This window comes from Stereum hirsutum (assembly GCF_000264905.1).
Source record: "Stereum hirsutum FP-91666 SS1 unplaced genomic scaffold STEHIscaffold_8, whole genome shotgun sequence".
Lineage (NCBI taxonomy): Eukaryota > Fungi > Basidiomycota > Agaricomycetes > Russulales > Stereaceae > Stereum > Stereum hirsutum.
The window spans coordinates 2,058,840-2,072,374 of record NW_006763138.1 but is presented as its reverse complement, the minus strand read 5'-3'; the positions used below and the strand labels follow the sequence as shown (position 1 = coordinate 2,072,374).

The 13,535-nt window shown below is 50.1% G+C and overlaps 1 protein-coding gene across 1 annotated transcript; it reads right to left on the bottom strand.

The window, feature by feature from the left end:
* Positions 1–9,837: 9,837 nt before the first annotated feature.
* Positions 9,838–12,345, bottom strand: STEHIDRAFT_111816 (uncharacterized protein; the record flags this gene model as incomplete). The annotated part of the gene is made up of 4 exons (XM_007305106.1): positions 9,838–10,439; positions 10,496–11,298; positions 11,346–11,863; positions 12,319–12,345. The coding sequence occupies 4 exons, from the start codon at positions 12,343–12,345 to the stop codon at positions 9,838–9,840; spliced, it is 1,950 nt and encodes a 649-aa protein (XP_007305168.1).
* Positions 12,346–13,535: the final 1,190 nt, after the last annotated feature.

Genomic DNA, 13,535 nt, shown 5'->3' with positions numbered 1-13,535 from the left:
TCCATCTCTCTCCTAACCGAAAACACGTCTCCTGCATCCCGAAACACGCTCCTATCCGACACGCTCCTATTTCCACTCACATCGGCTCTGCCCGATCCCTTACGTCTCACGCACATCTCTGACGCTCACATTTCATCTTCACCACCTTCACACGTCTCGAAAACATCACAAACACGTCAAACACATCCTCGTCACACCCACTCAACCTTATCCACGACGCTCTCAACCATCTCTGCCATATCTTTCATCCCGACACGCTCAAACCGACACTCAACCCTCGCCCCCTCATTTATTTAACGCCTCCATCAAAATTAACACGTAAATACCCAAAAAAAATCGATTTTATCGTTTATTTCCCACGGTCATTTACTTATATAACTGTCTTTTTTCACTGCCAAACTGTTCCTTTTGCGCTATATGATTCAGCAACGGACCTATCTGTCAATTGTTTTGCTCCCGGAGACGTTCATTTCACAGAGTTAGCACACTTCTGTCATTCCACTGTGGGCCACTGTGGCTTTAGGTTTGACTTGGCAATCACCGGAATTTGCCGCCTTCCTCTCTTTTCAACCGCCACCTTCCGCACGGATGTCGCAAAGGTGAGTGAAGGACCTGGGATACATACGTCTTTTTGCGTGGTAGTCTATGCTTATTTTGGTCTGGCTGCCTTTGTCTCTGTATGTTTGAATATTTGTCTCTCTGTCAATGGTTTCCTCCAGGTCTTAGTGCTCGGACTGTGCTACGCTCGCTGGTAACTAAGGAAACACTGAGTCTGCCAAAGATTTCTAGGGTATTGTTCAATCCGGTTCGTTCTCTCACGGCATGTGTTCCAATCCATGGTAGGAGCCGTTTTGGTTCCATAAGCTGTGGCGACTGTTCAAATTCAAGTAAACTGGTTGATTTTCAGCAGCAGAAAGGATAGGTAGAGATTCGGAGCCTGCAGGGATCCTCCCTTAGTGAAAAAGTTGGCGATCGCTCATTTTACGCCCGATCTTGGACATTGTGGGCTCAAAATGACGACAGAAAGTGCGCAGTCAGTACCTGTCAAAATCTGAACACCAACGGTCCACAGAACCTTCCTAACGAGGATAAACGCGTCAGTAAGCTTTCGCTTCCCATAGTCCATTCACAAAAATATGTTCGCGTTTGCTCAGTATCCGTTCGATTTCTTACGTTATGGGCTCCAAATGACGGGACGGGTCAGGCGCATCGACGTCAACGAAATTTTGATAGAAAGAGGCCCACCTATTGTCGAGAATAAGGATAGTAACATTGGTATGTTTTCGTCCCCCATATATGCCTCTCAAACGTCTGTTCGCATTTGCTCAATTCTTTGCCGATTTTCAATGTAGCGCGCTCAAAATGACGGCGGAGGGTACCGCTTTGAGATCTGAAAAAGATTTGGCAGGAAAACACCCGCTCACCCTCGAGAACGAGGCGAGATAGATCAGTGACTTTTCGCTGGTATCACCCCTTCTCGAGAATGTGCTCGCATTAGCTTATTTGACGTTCTATTTTCAATATAGCGTGCTAGAAATGAAGGATCGAGGTAGGCGCACTATCCCTGATCAAGGTCTGGACGGAAATGACCCACTCAACGATGAGAACGAGGTGAACGATGTTGGTAAGTTCTCACCCATACCACCCTCTTCCGAAAATGAATTCGCGTTTGCTCAAGTATGCTACGATGTTTAAGTTTGTGGGCTAGAAGGGACGGCATAGGTATGTACTCTCATCCTCTATTAAGATTTGGAGAGAAAATACCCCCGCATCGTCTATAACGAGCACGAACGGTGAGGTGAGTTTCATTCTCAGTACCATCCTCCTCGGAACCCGGTTCGTTCTCGCTCATTTGCGGTTCGTTTCTCAAGCTATGTGGCTCGAAATGACGGTCTACATATGGTCAATCGGTCCCCGTCTGCGGTCGTTTGCACCACCTCGGCAGACGCAAGTTATCGATGTGAATCTCTGAGGTGAGTCATTGCCCTATAACACTCCTCTTAGAATTTTCGTTTGTGTTTGCTCATTTTCTGCTTGATCCGGCTTCACAGAGGCTCAAATTGACGGGAGCGGTTAGGTACAGCTGCGGCCCAAAAGGTTAGACGCGAATCGATTAGGTAATGAGTCAGAACGGTGGCGAGCATCCCGGTGAGTTATGGCTTCAAGTCCCCTATCACAAAATATGTTCCCATTGGCTCAATTCTCGTTCGAATTGCTTCGTGATGGGCTCATAATCGCTGGACAGGTCTACCCTCTCATTGTCACATTTTGTCTAGCACAAAACGGCTTACTCGTTGTCGATAAAGGTGAGGAATAGTTTCTCCCGCCAAGGACTGAGTCAAATGGGCACCAATTTGACAGCGTGGAACAGTTCCCTGGCCTAGCGACCATGGTGCGCCTTTCTATCTTCCTTTTCTCTTGCTCTTTTTTGTGTTTTACGACGCTCAATACACTCCGTAGACCGTGTCTACATCTTGTTTGGGGCCGGTTCGCCCTCTCAGGGTGAAGATATCGACTATTTGGCCGGTGGGCCACTCCCTAACTCTAAGTGTCGCGTGATTGGGAATTCAAGGTTCACTGGCCGGTTTTTTTGCTGAATGTGACTCACCCAATTGATACAACACTGTAGCTGTCATCGCGTCGCCGTTTGAAGCCATAGCGCGCTCGTAATTGCGTTTTCTGGGGGTAAGTCACCCCTTATAGCCGTTTTCACCGAAACGTTAGCGTAACTCACTCATTTTTCGTGCGATTATCTTCGTTTTAGGCTCCAAATACTTATATGAACGTCCAATAACATCGCCGATCAATGCGTCGACGATAACCGGTCGCCCTCGGTCACGAACGATGTTTGTGGGGTACCTAGAGGGGCATTGTGCGCCTCCGACCATGGTGCGCTTTTTTTTCCTTTCCTTTTGATCTCTTCTTTTTTTCGCGTTGAGGCACTCGTTGCACTCCATAGAGTGTGTCTGCAACATGTTTGGGGTCCGCGCGGCCTTTTCTCGTCGAGAATTCGACGTTTTGACGGACATGGCGTCCCCCCAGCCTAAACGGCTCCCATTCAATTTTTTTCCCTTTTGATGCGCAGTTTTTTTGGTACGGGGCGACTGCGCCCATCGAGGGAATCCCGTAGATGCCCTCACGTCGTGGGTCGGGATCGTACAGCGCCGGGAACGGGCCAAAGCGCACGATGGTGCATTGTGCGCGTCGCAGACTGACACTTGCTCTGCGTCCATTCCACTTGGAAATTGTAGTACCGAAGTAGATGGAGTAGTGAGTGTCTCTAGGCAAGCACATTTGAGGCCGTTCACAAACCGCCACTTTATATACAGGTTCGACTTGTCATCCACCGCAATCTGCCGCGCTCTTCTCTTTTTGACCGCCACCTTCGGCACACACATCATGTTTGTTAGTGGTCGTCGACATTTCAACTCCCATCTCCCAGAGCTCTGTTGTAATCTTGTCTTTTATACTCTCCGGTCGCTCACTTCCTAATTTAAGTGCTGTCACTGCGCTCGGAACCTGAGCTCGGACTCTTAGGAGAGCTTGTCGCCAGCGATCTTTGACGCATCGTCTGTTTACTGGAGGCTAGGTCTTGGACCGGCGTACACCTGCGTAGTGCGGAATTGACACGTTGTGTCGCCGCTCACATTGTTGTCACTCCATATTGTTTCGTAGGCAACACACTCATTTCGAGAGCGTGGCTCTGAGATCCGCGCCCGAGCACTCCTCTCAAGAAATTAGTCCGATCTCCGTCGATTCTCGGTCGGTTTTCGGCGTGTCCGGCTCAAATAAATGCCAAGCATCCAAACTAAGTATCCGTGTGCACGATGCTATGGGTCAAACTTATTGGGATCTGAGAACAACAAGTTTCAGTACGGGTGAGTTTGCATTTTCAATATCCCTTATCGAAAGTCGTCTAGCGTTCGCTGAATACTGATTCGGTCGTCGTCGCAATGGGCTCCAATTAACGGGAGTATGAAATACTAACCGTCGCAGCCAAGATTTGAGCCCAATCTGCAAGCTATTGATGGAGAACGAAGGGTTTCAGGTCGGTAGGGTAAGTTCTCAGTGCCCAATGGAAAATCGCTTCGCGTTAGCTCAATATCGCTTCGTTTTTCGACGTAATGGGCTGGAAATGACGGGAGGGTCGCGCACTATTGGAATCAGCTCAACGTTGAAGAAAAACCGCTGAGGATCGACAGCGAACAAGTGGTTCCCGCTCGGTCAGTTTCGTCCCTCAACCCTCCTTCAGAACGTTGCTCGCATTTGCTCGATATCGGTCCGATCTCCGATGTAACGGGCTCAAAACGACGGGAACCTCAGCCACTTTCAGAGAGGCCTCAATATATAGGAGAAACTGCCGGGAATTGACGGAGATCGAGCGGTTTTGGCTAGGTCAGTCTCGCCCCTCAACCCTCTTTCGAATATTTGCTCGCATTCGCTCAATACCGGCTCGACTTCCATAGTTGTTGGCTCTATCCGACGAGCCGCATTGGACTTACTCTGCCCCATCCATGTTTGAAGCAAAACGGCCGGGAAATGGTCGAGAACGAAGCATTTTACCTCAGTGTGTCATCCCACCAACCCTCCCTCCTCCAATATTGTCTCGTGTTTGCTGATTTCTCGCTCAATCAACGTCGTCTAGGGCTCGATAGAATGGCAAGGGTCCGAATAGACTAACGCATCGAAGGTTTGGGCCAAAGCTATGGTGCATTTACCAATTAAGACGACATTGTAGCCGGTGAGTTACCCCTAAGCTATTTGCCTCACAGAAAATCACTCATAACGTCTTCGATATCGGTTCAAATCTTGACGTTGCGGGCTCTAAATGACGGGGGGAATGTGCGCTATCATTCACACACTTGATACAAAGTCAATTGGCGGAGCCATTGTCGAGAACGACGACGATCGCTAGGGTAAGTCGTGTTTCAATATCTCTCCCTCCAGAATACTTTTCTAACTCATTCAGTTTCCGTGCGATTTGCGTCGTGTTGAGATCGAGTGTATCGCATTTATGACCGCTTCCATCCCCAGCACTTGCCTCGTCGGAGGTAACCTGTTCGTTTTCGATAACGACGGACTTGAAGTCGGGCCTTATCCATGGTGCGCCAGTCTTCCAATAGCTTCACTTCTGGGCAGTACGGTATCACCAAGGGCGATACAACACGTGGTCATTGTTGTTCTCGTTCTAGAACATGATCAAGACCATCTAGCAACCGGGCCGTCCAAGTGCGTGCTGCAGCGGTTCTCCAGTGCACTGTGTCGCCAATGGCGATGCTACGCCTGGAAGTAGTGTTCACGGTCTTCTAGCTTCAAGATTGCAGGCTGAATGCTGGCTATTTAGGAGGGCCACCTTATATGTGCCTCGTGCCCTGTGTCGTGTCACCATAGGCGATGCTCTAACCCAGTAGTTGCTCACGTTACGAAACCCGCTATCTGAGCTTTGTGCCACACAGACCCGCCAGAAGTGATGCTGGCCGTTGTAGTGCATCGCAGGTCAAGAGTATCCAAGCACTCAGCGAAAAGCTGTATGTCCGGGTGGTACGACGCTGCGCCCGTGGCGGCGGATCGCCAAAGGCGACATGCATCCTTAAGCTCTGGGCACAGTCAGTACCACAGCCTGAAGGGATCCTTCCTAGTGAATACTTTCGCGATTGCTCATTTTACGCCCGATCTTGGATGTTGTGGGCTCAAAATGACGACGGAACGTGCTCAGTCAGCACCTGTCAAGATCTTAACAACAACGGTTCACAGAATCTTCCTAACGAGGACAACCACGTCGGTGAGTTTTCGCTTCCAATAGTCCATCTACAAAAATATGTTCGCGTTCGCTCAGTATCGGTTCGATTTCTTACGTTATGGGCTCCAAATGACGGGACAGGTCAGGCACATCGACTCCAATAAAGGTTTGATAGACAAAGGCTCACCTATCGTCGAGGACAAGGACGATCAGATAGGTATGTTTTCGTCCCCCCATATATGCCTCTCGAAAGTCTGTTCGCATTTGGTCAATTCTTCCTCGATATTCAATGTAGTGGGCTCAAAATGATGACAGAGAGTACTGCTATCAGCTCCGAAAACGATTTGGCAACCAAACGCCCGCTCATCCTCGAGAACGAGGCGAAATATATTGGTGACTTTTCGCTGCTATCACCCCTTCTCAAAAATGTGTTCGCATTTGCTCAGTTGACGTTCTATTTTAAATACAGTGTGCTCAAAATGAAGGCGCGAGGTAGGTGAACCAACCCTGTCAAAGTTAGAAAAGAAATGGCCCACTCAACGGTGAGAACGAAGTGAACGATGCGGGTGAGTTTTCACACATACCACCCTCTTCCGAAAATGAACTCGTGTTTGCTCAAATATGCTTCGATGCTCAAGGTTGCGGGCTCGAAATAACGGCATGGATACTTACTCTCATCCCCAATCAAGATTTGAAGAGAACGTCCCGTGCATTATCTAGAACTAGTACGAACGGTGAGGTCAGTTTTATTCTCAATACCCTCCTCCTCGAAACTTGGTTCGTGCTCGCTCATTTGGAATTCGTTCCTGAAGGTTAATGGCTTGAAATGACAGTAAATAAATGGGCTATTTATCCCCCTTCGCGATCCCACGCAGGACCACTGTAAATCGACATCATTGATACGAATCTCTGAGGTGGGCCATGGTCTGAAAATGCTCCTCTTCGAATTTATGTTCGCGTTTGCTCATTTGTGCTTCGATACGGCTTTATGATGTCTCAAACGGACGGGAACGGTTATTTACGCCTGCAGCATACAAGGTTTGATGTGAATCGACCAGGTAATGAGGGAGATAGAGCGATTTTGGTTCGGTAAGTTTCGTCCCTCAACCCTTCTTCAAATATTTGCTCACATTCGCTCAATACCGACTCAATTTTCATTGTCGTTGGCTCTATCTGACGAGATGCATTCGTACCACTCAGCGCCATCCAGGTTTGACGCAAATCGGCAGGAAAATGGTCGAGAACGAAGCGTTTTACCTCGGTGTGTCATCCACACCAGCCCTCCCTCCTCTAATATCATCCCGTGTTTGCTCAGTTCTCGCTCAATCGTCGTCGTCCAGGGCTCAATGGAATGGATGTAGTACGAATGGTCTATCGCATTGAAGGTTTGGGGCGAAACCATGGTGCATTCACCAAGTTAGGCGACATTGTAGCCAGTAAGTTACCCCTCAGCTATTCCCCTCGCAGAAAGTCACTCATAGCTTCTTTAATATCGGTTCGAATCTTGACATTGCGGGCTCAAAATGACGGGAGTAATGTGTGCTATCAGTCACCCACTTGATACAAAGCCAGTTGGTGGAGTCATCGTCGAGAACGACGACGATCGTTGGGGTAATTCATGTTTCAATATCTCTCCCTCCAGAATACTTTTCTAACTCATTCAGTTTTCGTTCGATTTGCGTCATGGTGGGATCGAATGGATTGCATTCATGTCCGCTTCTGTCCCCAGCACTTGCATTGTCAGAGATAACCCGTTTGTTGTCAATAACGACGGACTTGAATTCGGGCCTTATCCATGGTGCGCCCGTCTTCCAATAGCCTAAACTTCTGGGCAGTACAGTATCGCCTTTGGCGATACAGCCCATGATCGTGGTTGTTTTAGTCATAGAACATCATTAAGGCCGCCTAGCAGCCCAGCCATCCAAGTGCGTGCTTCAGCAGCTTTCCTGTGCACTGCATCGCCAATGGCGATACTACTCTGAAAGTAGTGTTTGCGGTCGTGGAGTTTGATGATCGAAGGCTAGACGCTGAGCCTTTGAAGGACTGTCTTATATATTCCTTGTGCGCTGCGTCGTGTCGCCATAGGCGATCATCATTCGCAGTAGTTGGTCAGGGTGCAAAACCCGCTATCCGGTCTTTTATGCCTCACAAACTCGCCAGAAGCCGTGTGATGCTGGCCGTGGTAGTGCATCGCAGGTCAAGCGGTCTTAAGACACTCAGCAACAAGCTGTATGGCCGGGTGGTACGACACAGTGCCCCGCGGCGGCGCTTCGCCAAAGGCGACACAGTCAGCATCACAACACCACTTCCAGCTCAGTGCGCATCGCTGACCTGAAGTGCGGATATATACTAGGCAAGCGGCGGTGCCGTGTGATATGGCTATAGGCTATGCACACACACATAGCTGGCCAGAAGGCTGCAGGGCTGCATTGTGTCGCCACAGGCGATACACTCGCACACAGGTGCTGTAGTATCGCCTATGGCGATACGACACAGTGTGACAGGTCTCCTAGCAGCTGTGCAGCGGCATATCGCCTATGGCGACACTAGACAGTGCGACAGCCTACATGCGACCCATGTGGTATTGCCACAGACAATATCTCAGTGCATAGTGGCCAGGAAGGACTCTGTAGCGCTGTGCCGTGTTGTGGCCTGTCGCCACAGGCAATACGCTGGTGCACAGCTCGCGGGAAGGCTGCGATGCCATGTCATATTGCCACAGGCGACACAGCGCACAGCTGGCGGGAAACCTGCCATGCCGTGCAACCGTCCACTTGCCGTCGAGAATAACGATCTCAACTTGGTGAGTACCCCTCACCTATTGTAAATCACTCGTTCCCCGTCAAATGATCATGTGTTTGCGAGGTAGCGGGCTCGGTTGACGAGCACAGACGTCTCACATATGCCCTTTTACTTGGTTCCATGGGAAATGGTCCACTCGCTGGCGAGAACGACGATCTGAGCCTGGTGAGTACGCCCCGCCCGCCATGAACTTGGTCGTTCTCAGTCAAATGCTCATGTGTTTGCGAGGTAACGGACTCGATCGATGCATACACGCACCGTACATTTGATATGATACTTGGTTTGACGTGAAACAGTCCATTCGCCATTGAGAACGATGACCTGAACCTAGTGAGTAACCCCCACAGACTGTAAAATCACTCGTTCCCAGTCGAACGACCATGCTTTCTCGAAGTAGCGAGCTCTTCGATGTACGTCAATGTCCTCCATTACCTCCTGTATTTTATTTCATGAGCATTGACCCATTTGTAGTGGAGAAAGACTGGTTTGGCCCGGTGACATCACGCTAACGTGAGCGATCCCTTCTGCTCAGAGCGCACAGCTGTCCTGACGTGTGGATATATGTACAAGTGGTGCCCTGTGATGTCGCCACAGGCGATACACTGGTGCACGGGTACTGCAGCCTATAGCTTCCTGGCAGCTGTGTGCTGTAGCAGCGGCGATACGACACAGCGTGGCAGGTTTCCCGGCCATTGTGCAGTGATGTATTGCCAATGGCAACACTACATAGTGTCGCAGCCTTCCAGCGACCCGTGTGGTATTACCATAGACGATACCCCAGCGCACAGTTGCCAGGAAGGCTGTAGCGCCGTGCCGTGTCGCCACAGGCAATACACTGGTGGGTGCACAGATGGCGGGAAGGCCACAACACCATGTCATTTCACCACAGGCGATATAGTGTATGGTTAGTGAGAAGGTTGTTATGTCGTGTCATGTTGTGTTGCCACAGGCGATACGTTGACGCGGCTCACCTCCAGCACCATTCTCGCTCACCCCCGTGCCCTCTGCTCACCTTACTGCTATTTGTAACCCTAAGGTAGGGTTGGACCTAGAAAACCTAGGGAACAGTGTTTTCTTCTCATAACATCCCCTCCACCATCAATACCGCCATCGTCGTCGCTCCTTGTATCCTCCTCCTGGTTTCCAGCACCATCTACATCGTCAAGATCCTTGTCAATCGGATCCTCGTCTTCCTCGTCTTCGTCCGTATCATCCATCGGCTCATCTTCAGTGACGCTCTCACTGCACAAGAAATCGTATCAGCCAGCAAATATGATTCAATATGTTTCGTGCGCTTACTGTAAAGTAGCGCGTGCACTGTGCGCCTCAGAAATCAGCAGGGGAGGTGCGGCCGATTTCTTTCCCTTCTTCACTGTCTTCTTCGCGTCACGTTCGTCCCATACATCCTTGAGCTGCATCTCCTCGAACTCTGTGAGTGTCCATAGTGCCACAAACTGGGGGACTTCGAGGCTGGCGGGATGATTCTTCTTGAAGTGTGCTCGTAGGTTGTAGCGCCACACCGCGGGGCTTCCTTCTCCGCATATTTCGCATATGAGAGGGACATTCGAGCATGGAGAGGAAAGCTTTGACGTCGATGCCACAGCATGTGGGAACATAACGTAGTTCGGACATGTGTTTCCCTTCTCGATGACCGCAAAGTTTCCCTTCCGCCCCTTCGTCTTCCGAAGGTGATACCGGCATATAACTGCTGGACGAAGGCAGAGGCGACACGGCTCGAGTGACTGATCGAGCATATCATCCTGAAGTAGATGGCTGGAGACATTTCCGATGATTTCTTGGGGCAGTGCCATGTCGAACACGTATGAGCACCGTGAACAAGTGTGGGGAATCAAGTCCTGCACGCCTGTACTCTCCTCAGCGAGGAAACACGCCGTTCCTACAAGCCCTTCTCAGTACATCAATCCGATGAGACGAAATGAGAGAGATACTAACCTGATGCCTCTCTGTACGGGAACTCCAAACTCGCCTTTGCTTTTGGTATCAGTCGGACATGAGCACGGGCGAGTCGGTCTCGAAGGGTGGAGGTGAGCGTGCGAAGTGAATTGCTATCCAATAGAAGACGCGGAGAGCCCGTGTCAGACACCGATATGAATGGGTTCATGGGATAAATTAGGAGCCCAGGGACTCCTACAAATCTGTAGGCTGGTAGTTGTCGAGCAGAGCGCCAGTCGTTCCTCTCGGTATGATCTCTTGTGGATGTGGGTAGGAGATGGAGGACCTGAAACGAGTCTCGAGCGGTCATTTCGGGAAGTAGGTGTATCGCGACTCGTTCCCAGGACTGGGTGTCTACCGTTAAACCATTGACTGCACCGATGCAGAGGGACACTTTCTGCTCCCAGACCAGTAGTGACGCAACGGGATCGAATATGGACAGAAAAGGCTCGTCGGGTTGCTCTTCCTCATTCGCGAGCGCTGAGGACGGTTCATACCGTCCCGTCTGGGCAACTCGCCGGAGTCGATCTGCTGAGCTCGTTGTCTTCTGGTACAAGAATCGTTGAGCCAATGCACGAGCTTTATTCACAGGCTTTCCGTCGATCTCGATCACCTTTGAGAAAGCCCGTGCCAGTGGGGCATTGTTCCACTCTGCGTCTATCTCTGCGTCCTCCAGATCTCGCAGCCCACCTAGAGCACTATCCTCCGGGGGTGTCAGATTGGTGGCAGAAGACGCGCAGAATTCAGCTCCATCGTCGTCTTCACAATCATCGTCTGCGAGGGGAATCTTGAACAGCGGAACACTATACGGCGCAAGGATGGTGGCATCACAGTTGGTACGTAGACGGACCAATGCTGGTGCAATGAATGAGACCGTTCCTCGACCATCTGATGTCCGCGTTTCCAGGAAGTAACAAGGTTCACGAGTGCGACAAAGAGACAACCGCGCCATAAACAAGGGTTTATGTGATCCGCACTGGTGGGATTTGTTGAAGAGTCTTTTGATATGAATGGAAGCCTGGCGGAGGCATCGTGGTCCTTTATCCCATTCGGGATATTTCGTGAGAATGTTTGCGATCGTTGTAGTGCCGGTGAGGCGCAGACTCGCAGTGAAGCTGCAGTAAATCCAGGTTGGCGTCGTTGCCTACCATGGTGCGTAAGGCGATCCGTACTGAGGAGAATGAGGAAGAACTCGGAATCGGGGATGTCGACCTGCGCCTTGGCAACACAAAAGTACGCGTTCTTGATCATGTGCATGATGTCGAGGTATAGAGTGGTGGGCATCAGGGCATCAGCCCAATCTCCATCCCTGTGATCGGTGTCGTACAGGGCAAGATTGAGATACGCTGCGGCACTGAGGTGCTCCAGCTGTTACGAGAGAGAAAGATCAACACAGATGTAAGGGGCGACAAGGCCATAGCAAAGCTGCCCATAGGTTCGGATGGCCTCGCGGGTCTCAATGTACAGAGGGCGCATATCTGTAGACTCTGCGGGAGGAAGGGACCACAAATCTCGGAGAAGATTGTAGGCAAGACCAACGTCTTTCTCGTTATCAGGAGTGAATACCGAGTGGATGTGGCTTTCTGAGAGTCCGCATTTCACTTTCCGTTGTCACCCATTATACGGTCTCTTTTCTCCTTCTAGCTGCTATTTTGTTCGAACACATCCACCAGAGACACTAGCACGATCGCCTCGGTGCCTTAGCCGACGCCTCCAGGTTCACCGCCCCCATCTTGCATATCGCTAACATGCGAGCCGAATATCTTGTTAGAGATGCGTACGTCGGCCTGTTTTCGATGCCTCTCTCCTTCAATCAGACTCACAGGCTCCATCGAACAATCGTCCGTCATCGAGGGCACGATCACGATCGGCTATGAGCTAACACTAAACTATCTAACCATGTACGACGCCCAATTTCCCTTGACCACAATACAATGTAAATATATGTTCCTTAATATTTCCTAACCATCCGTACTCCTATAATGCGGCATAGCCTTCAAGCAGCAGAGAAGATCGTCTTCATGCCGTTCTATTTCTGTAAGCACACGGCGGTATTTGCTTCCACAACTCAGACTTACGGGGTTTAAGGACGGAAAGACGCTGGGGTCTGTGTGATGTCGATGTGGAGGTGGAGGTGGGACCTAATGGACCTGTCTTTCCCTACCCCCATACACAAATTCTAACCTTCCCGAACCACAGAAACCTCTCCTTGGAACAGTGGCATCACTGATGGTTACAGAACCTGATCATCATCACCTTCTTAGTGCTCCCACCCTATGCTTTCGCGATACTATAAACTCAACTCCAGATCTTGGCGCTCAGGGTGACAAGACGCTGAAGATCGGGCTCTGAGGGAGTCGAAGCGTGTCTCTTTGTCCGGGCAATATGTTCCGCTGCCTTTATTGTTTCGGCTCATTAGACCGTAACTGCAAGTGGAATTTTTGACCTCGCTTAGGCCCAACGGGACACGGCAATTGATCCGATCAACGTTGTGAAGCAGTTTCGAACAATTGCACTTCCTGGTTTTTTCCGTCACGATAGCCCATTATGGGTGTGAGTATCAAGGGAAAATCCTTCTCCATTAATCTACTTGTCGATCCCCACAGGTTGAAGCCGCTAGCCACTCGACAGTGAATTGCTTGGCCATTGATTGGGTAGTCGTTGTTCTGGGCGCGATTTACTCAATTGATCGTGTATCATAGTTACCGTGTGGTCGTGAGACCCGATTATCCAGGCTTCAAGACATTCGCAAGAGGAACGGCCCAGTATGATGTGTCCTTGCTTTCGAAGTAACCTGTCATTTATTCTCTGACAAGAGGACGCACCTTGCTTATGGTTCCCGTCCGGTTTTCTCATTTAAATTATTCTCCTTAGTATCTCTCTGAGAGACGGCCATATCCATCTCTTTTCGCTTGCGCGATGCCTGTTACTGGCCACTGATACATGTCTATCTCATGATTGATTATGCCCGTTGACAGCGAGGATTCGTGACTGGAGGATGCTGATGTACTATGGAGCGCGCCTTCTTCGCGCACATTTG